Source organism: Magallana gigas, chromosome 4 (genome assembly GCF_963853765.1).
Source record: "Magallana gigas chromosome 4, xbMagGiga1.1, whole genome shotgun sequence".
Classification (NCBI taxonomy): Eukaryota; Metazoa; Mollusca; class Bivalvia; order Ostreida; family Ostreidae; genus Magallana; species Magallana gigas.
Genome location: NC_088856.1, coordinates 28,773,771 through 28,781,676, shown reverse-complemented (window position 1 = coordinate 28,781,676; position 7,906 = coordinate 28,773,771). Strand labels below are relative to the sequence as shown.

General features: G+C 32.3%; 1 protein-coding gene across 1 annotated transcript; it reads right to left on the bottom strand.

The window, feature by feature from the left end:
* Positions 1–662: 662 nt before the first annotated feature.
* LOC105318889 (S-crystallin SL11) lies at positions 663–3,501 on the bottom strand. Its single transcript, XM_034449216.2, has 3 exons — positions 3,324–3,501; positions 1,071–1,163; positions 663–941 (listed from the first exon to the last, which is right to left on the bottom strand). The coding sequence occupies exons 1-3, from the start codon at positions 3,454–3,456 to the stop codon at positions 688–690; spliced, it is 480 nt and encodes a 159-aa protein (XP_034305107.2). The 5' UTR covers positions 3,457–3,501; the 3' UTR covers positions 663–687.
* Between the last annotated feature and the right edge of the window lie 4,405 nt (positions 3,502–7,906).

The following is a 7,906-nucleotide window of genomic DNA, read 5'->3' as shown; positions in this document are numbered from 1 at the left end:
CAACAGTTGCTGCCTTGAATTTTGCAACAAGCATTATATATTCAATCCCCATTTCTTCATCGCGCAGCAAAGTAGTTCATGGAAATTCATGCGCATTGTATGTGTCCAAAATGCATAGTAATGTTTTAAAAACACGTTATTAATAAAAAAACTAAAAAAGATAGACAATTCATTCGAAATTTAAAAAAAAGAAACAAAATGCCAACTCTTTTGACAAAACGTGGCTCTTTGTGTAACTATTTGGTATAGCGGAAGCTTTACCTTGACGCTGTTTGGTTTTTTGTTTACTTGTGCTATTTATAGTAACACTGGCGATTTGCCTGCCTATAGCCAGGACTCTGCTTTCAGCAGAGCCCGGCTAAAAATAGAAAAAATAGAATTTGACCAAAATCGTGACCGTGCCCCTTTAAATGAAAAGCGTCATAAAGTTATCACATCAAGCTTTTCTCATGAGAACGATTTTCGGCGAAATGCTATAATACGATGCGATATTATATCCAGGCCAGTTCATCCAACATAAAAAATTAATTAATTTAATCTTTGTGTAACACACGATGTCAAATTTGTTCTAATGAGTTAAACACAATGACATACAAGGTGAAATGCATTCTGGTACACATGTTTATTACACTGTTAAATTAGTATGCAGAAAAGTAATGATATTTGACAAATTCAGTTACTCAGTAATCAATGACATGATTGTAGACTTGCCTGATCTCCTACGAAGAATTTATCGCCGTTGTGATTTTCTTTAAGGGTTTCCTCCATTATACCAAGAAATTCTTCAAGGCGCCATGACACCATTTCCTTTTTTAAATTCTCTTTTGCCGCCTCTACTGTTTCATTGTAGAATAAACGTTCCATTAGGAATATTATGTCGTCCACAGCACCGGATATGACGTCAATTCTTGTCTTTTCCACGTTGTTGCTTCCGTAATAACCTGAAGAGAATTCATAACATTTTACCAGACTTGAATAAACATCAAAATATACCATCATATTAAACATATCTGGGGTTTTTTTGTACCAATAATGTCATGTAACAGAGTCTCAATGTATTTAAAATTTACCAAATTCTCTGCCGAGATACCGCAAAATGGCACCACTTTGTGGAATTAGATTTCCATCAACTTCTAGCACGGGAAGTCTCCGGTGGGGCATATCTATTGTTGGAGAGAAAAATGAATATTCATACATACGAATATCGGTCAGGTTAGATAAAACTGGTAAATATATTTATGTACCAGTTGGCCAAGAGAACTACAAATCTTTGCATTAATTTAATGAGCATTTTGAATGATATTTCAGGCATCCTAAATATACAAAGCCAACATTCCATTAAAATCAAATAGACAGTCAATTAAATCAACCTCAATCCTTATGCAAACATCATTAATTGATAATCCTCTACCCAATTTTGGATGTTTTTTTTACGAAACCATTGGCTCTTAAAAACTTCTTAAAAGAGTTGAAATTTCACCTTTCGAAAACATCAACCTCGGTGTTTAGTTTCAGCTTGGGGGTACCAATATTAGAATTTATACTTGAAAGAAATTTAACTCACACCTTTTTTTGTTGAATATTTTACTAGGTCTACGTCACTCTGACAATCATTCCTGGCAGAGTAAAGTTTCAAATAGATATAGACAGTCTGGTAGTCTAACAAACACTCAATGCAACTGCCTTGCGGTTCATTAATTTTATTAAACAGTGATTCGTGTAAATAATAACTATACTAGTATTTCACGTAATCAAAAGTATAAGTAATTTGCAATTTTGCTCTCTTTGACTTTTGAAACAAAAGGAGAACTCTTGCTATTGAACAGGATAGTGGAGTTACAAAGGTACGATGAATATATTATATCAAATAGTCACTTACATAAATGACCTGCATCAAAAACCTGCTTGTAAAGCAATTACTTCTTCCAGAATTAAAAACATGACTCCTACATGTATATATAGAGGATATCTATATTGTGTGATTTTATATTTGCTTTATCCAACGAGTATAAATGGTGTATATATTCGCAAGGCTTGCCAAGCGAATATAACCAGTTTAACGAGCTGGATAAAGCAAAATAAAATACGCAATAATGGATATTCAGTTTATCTTATACGATTTGATTTATATTATGAAACTTTTGAGACAGTCCCTTATATGAACCAATTTGATTTTTTCAAAAGATTAGAAACGATGATGCATCGTTGTGTTATGCGGTCATTGTGATCTTGTGCAATACAATTAGTACGTCATTATGATCGATATAAATCTAAGTGTTTTAATGTAAAGTTTCACTGAAATAAAACTTCAAATATTTAAAATAATCTATTATTTCTCTATTTCTCTAAATAATTTTTCCTAGAGCTTATTCACTTGATTAAATGGAAATACTGACTAGAAGACTTGAATAATTTTATTAACATACACAAAATTATGAATGCTCGTTAGTTTGAATTGACTCGATCGAGAAACAGTTGTTGATGATTTATAAAACAAACACTAGCCTAATGATTCGAAAATATTGAATAAGGATGTTTACTGGTGGTGGAATAAAAGTCTTGAGAAACATTATTTCGGTAAGTTCTTGTATATAAACACGTTCTGCTTTCATTGCGTCGTCAGGATGAACTTCTTGATAGCTAGCGTTATTTGCAGTTTTACCTGATTTAACTACACAGAGTCGTCGAAAGCAAATTCAAAGTGTGAGGTGGAGGCTTAACTTATCCAAACTCCTGACAAGCGGAAAAAAGTCTTTGGTTACGGTTATGTATAACTTTGCCCCGACGCCTATGCTACACAGTTATGTGTTTTCCCTCATAATTGTAATTGAATTCCTCGAAAAGAAAATCCATTTATTTATGTTTTTTGTAGTAGATATAGTTGCGTTGAAAGTACAAGCATATCTTCGAAAATAGGTCACTAAAGCGCTGAAGCGGGGGGCTATATCAAAAATAGTTCGGACAGGAAGCATTTGATAAAGCATCACTCGTTAGATAAAGCAAAGGTTTATCATAGGAGTAGTATACACCACACGTATGAAATAAAACACCATAGCCATTAACATTTGTATGACCACATGAATAGGACTAATGATATGACAATCACCGGGTTTTTGCTCTATTGTTTGAGATACGTGAATTGTATTAGGCAATGAATTTAATAAAAAAAAATAAAAGATTCTCAAATGCAACATATAAGCAAACATCAGAAAAAAACATAACCAGGCGACAACGCCAACAGTTTGGTTAAGCCAAAATGAGCATATGTAAAGGATACCCAAATCAGGATGTAATGTGGAATAATAGAATCTGGTGCACCTTACTTGCTTTGATATCCTTCCATTCTTTGCGAGTAACTTTGACATCATCGAAATCAACTCCAGCAATATGCAGCAATAAACGAATCGGCTGACCGCGGCCTTTACTAGCAAAGTAAAGGAGTTTGAATTTTCCCATCTCGAGCGTCTTCTTCCCTCTAAATAACTGATAATGATTTTTGTTCAACTTTACAGAAGCTTACAAAAATTTATTACATGTGTAACGCAGTTGTTTTACACTTTAAATTATTACTTCATAAATTTATTTTTATATAAAAAAGTGAAGCTTGTATAATGCGACTGAAGCGATCTTTTTTTCACAAACATTGATTTTTTATTTACAAAAAAATTTGCTGATTATTAAATACAAAAATTGACAGCTTTAAATACATACATTTTAAGTACCACCTGTATAGCATTACTTAGAATGACCTTTTATGAAAATTTTACACATCCATCGTCGTAAAATGGCTGACACATAATTTTTCATATCGGTAAAAATTGTCATCATTTTTTCGAATGCGATTGGATTTAAAAAATTTGATATTTATGCTAATTTAATTATAATATCTGACGTTTCTTGAGATGGAAAGGTACATGTAGGTCAAGGTATTTTTTAAATGTGTACTGCAATGACCCGAAAGGACGGGTCTGTTTTATACTTATGTTTTGTACCTGTTCGTTAGTCAAACACATTAATGTTTTTGTTAGGTAAAGTTGTTTAAAGACTATCTATAGATTGTTTGTTTATTAAATTGTTTTTATTATCGTGTTGAGTAAAAGATGACTTTGGCTTACAGATTTAGAGATAGTTTTTAATTATGATATGTGTGCCTAACCTGGGCTATATTTTATGAAAAAAAAATACTAATACCAAACCTCCAAAGTATTTTGTTGACAATTAAGTACTAGATAATTTCACTCTTAAATAAAAAAATTATTGTAACATGCATAAGAATATTTGTTTATTGTCTTTAATAAAAACATGGTTTAATGAAACATCAATGAATCTCTTTGGGATTTCTTTGTGACTAAAACTACGATGCCACTCTATAAAGTTCTTGGTTAGTACATGTATGTCCTTTATCTTTACGTATATTTTATAACGATAGTAATTACGGGTTGCAAAAGGGGTGTAGTATCGACAGGCATCCAATATAAAGATACGCATATAATGACTGCGTGTAGTATTCAAAATAGTGTTTGGTGTCTTAGTTAAGCTTGCCCAAACTAACATTTTGCTCTCCATCATTCCCAAAACGTCTGTTTTATATACTCTATATAAATATGATGTAATAAACAAAATTACCTCCCTAACTTTGGTGACTTTCCCCACACCATAACCGGGAGGTTTATGTTACCAAAATGTACACCATATAAACAGAACTTATTTACAAAAAAAATGTATGGAGCGCCAGCGATAAACAGAATCAGGGTAAATAGTTACCGTTTACAGCTATGACTTGCAATTGTATGACAATGTTATTTATCGACACTATTCTATTCTTCAAAATCACAAACACGTGCACCAAAGATGTCCTATAAGATTCTCCTACTAAAACTATCAGTATGATGAACTTGTATTTAAAGAATACTCAATATATCTTTGGATTATCCATAATGACAGCATGCAACCAAGTAGTGCTTGCTGTTACAACCTGTAAACAAGATAGGAAAGGCATATATAAAAAAAACACATCAAAATGTTGTCTTATTTAATCATTGATCATTATGACTCTGAGCAAGGTAAGCGTACAGCCCAAACAGCGTGATTTGACACGTTAAAAAGTATAAAAATTCACAAAAAACTAGACAAAACATATAATCTTGTTTTCTGGCTCATTCATTACAAAATTAAACTCGGTATATGAAATCAAAACTTCTTTAACATTTTTCTAATTAAATATAAAAACAAGTTAATTTGTGATTAGAATACAAACTAAAAGCTACTATAAGCTGTGATGTGCATATACATACATAACCGGAGACATATACAAATCCACAAAGTTTTATCAACAAAAACCAGTGTTTACAATAAATACTGTTATATATGATGTATCCTTGGGTAAAAATATATATCGAATAGCTTACATATTTACATGCCCATCTAACTTGCTTAGATGACCCATTAATTATTGTGCTCTTGATTTGTTGTGGTGGTAATAAATGAAGTGTGTTATTAAAGCAAACATTAATCATCAACTGAAGCAAAACAAACACGAGCTTTTCTTTTTCAATTGGAGGAACCGGTTTCCTGGTTAATGATAGAAAAACTTGTTCTAGTGAAAATCTGGCGAACAGAATAAACCTCCAATTTTTATTACCCTGAAGAAAGTTAAACTGAGACTCTGAATTTTAAACTCTTAATATCCAAGTTGATACTCAAAAACTTTTGTTCCCGGAAATTCACCTATCAAGAAATTGCGTACGGGACCAAATTTTTTGCGTGTCCATGATTGTCATATGCTAAACGTACAGTTGATGTAAATCCTTGCGAAAACTTATTCTTGAGATGCCATGGACTCCCAAAACAAATGAATTGTCCATTCACCATAATGACAATCTTTGTGCAAAGAGTGTCACATTCTTCCATGCTAAAACTAATTCCAGAAAAGTATATTAAGATTATTTGTTGATTGCCCACCTATTCATTTTGAAGTACATGTACTATTATATTTCAAATTATTCCCCGATCATAGATACTTGATGATAAAAATGTTGTTATTTGATTTCAATTGAAAAGTTTCTACTGTAGAAAATATATCTACAACTTTTGAGAGGTTAAGACCAAATTTATTCCACATGGTCTGGCTTTGGACAAAACATTCCAGATCTGTCTACGAGCAGCAGAGTCAACGCTTGTTGTCGGTTCATCCAGCATCAAAAATGGAGGATCTCCAACTAGTGCAATCGCAGTGCTCAATTTCCTTTTGTTCCTACCACTTTTGAAAAAAATTGTTCTCAGTATTCACCATTAAAAGAAATAACTAAAGGTTTGATGTTAGTGGTTACTATATACAGTAAAACTCGGTTATAGTTAAGTCCTAGGGGTTTTTGGAATAACTTCGTTATATCCTTAATTTGTTATATCTATAGCGAATTCACTATATACACATCGTTTACTTTCACCATACTATAATTTTTGCTAATTGAGGCTTAAGATAGAAAAAACATTAATGTGATGCATTTAAAAACTGGATTGTGAAATGAAAAAATAACATGAAAATGTATTGATTCAAACTTATTTGTTAAATGGTACTGTAAACTTTTTTAAACTGTAAAGAAATCGCTACAAAGGTGTTCAATTTTGTTATTGAACACCTCTAGGCGACTCAAAATCAGTTCGCAAATTCGTTATATCTGAATCCATTATAACCGTATAATTTTGCAAAGATTTTTTAAAGATTCTATAATTACCGGGAACTCAAAAAACCCTTTCCTATATCCGAGAATTCGCTCTAACCGTGTTTTTGCTAAACGAGTTTTACTGTTTATAAACAAGGATAGATGTTCGTCTGAACGTAACATATTCAGTAGTATATGATTCAGAAAATATTCAGCTATATTAAACAAAATTTAACCAATTTAACCAAACCAGGAGATATTTATGCTGTAAAAAGCAAATCAAACGAGAATTTGTAAAGACAAAACATTATTTAAAATGAAGCAACATACCCTAATAGAAATTAAAATCTAACTCGGTTATGTAAGAGGATAGTCTAGGATCTCTCTAGATTCCCTCATTATGTATAGAATCGATGTTACATTGTATTATAAAAAGCACAACTTCAAAAGTAAACAACAAAAAAACAAACAGCGTCAAAGTAAAAGCTTCCGCTATACCAAATAGTTACACAAAGAGACATGTTTTGTCAAAAGTGTTGGCATTTTGTTTCTTTTTTTTAATTACGAGAGAATTGTCCATCTTTATTAGTTTTCTTATTAATAACGTGTTTTAAAAACAAGACTTTCCATCTGGACACATACAATGCATATGAATTTCCATGAACTACTTTGCTGCGCTTTGAAGAAATGGGGATTGAATAAATAACAATTGTTGCAAAATTCAAGGCAGCAACTGTTAATTTTTTTTCTACTAGTTTTCTACTAGAAAGACATATTTTTGTTTATAGCCGCTTACAAAATTTGATCGCTCTCTGACGCTTTGCCGACATTAAAAGCCTGAGACAGAGAGAGAGAGAGAGAGAGAGAGAGAGAGAGAGAGAGAGAGAGAGAGAGAGAGAGAGAGAGAGAGAGTCTTTACAACACAATATGCAAAAAGAGACACCAAAAGAGCCCGGCTTTCAGTACTTCAGTACTTTGATTATTCGTCCCTTTGGTAGACCAATAGAGTACACAACTTGATCTGCAAAGTTTAATATGAGGCTTAAATCTCCATCGTAAGCTCAAGGTTACTTGCAATTATTTCTGTTGACATGTAATTCTGAGCTGATTTTAATATCTGTAGTACAAGTTTTCGTTTCCCTGGTTTATAAGCTCAAGTTAGCGTTTTTAATTGGCTGTCATTCTTTCTGTCCTTTCATTCATTTGGACTTTTCTCTCGGAACGGATAGCAAGCTTGGCCTATA

What these genes read in the sequence shown, in the direction of transcription:
- LOC105318889 (XM_034449216.2), bottom strand. Translation starts at nt 3,456, where the DNA reads ATGGGAAAATTCAAACTCCTTTACTTTGCTAGTAAAGGCCGCGGTCAG. An exon ending in ATGGAAGGATATCAAAGCAA is followed by an intron (nt 1,164 to 3,323) that starts GTAAGGTGCACC and finishes CTCCAACAATAG; the next exon opens with ATATGCCCCACCGGAGACTT. An exon ending in GTATCTCGGCAGAGAATTTG is followed by an intron (nt 942 to 1,070) that starts GTAAATTTTAAA and finishes AATTCTCTTCAG; the next exon opens with GTTATTACGGAAGCAACAAC.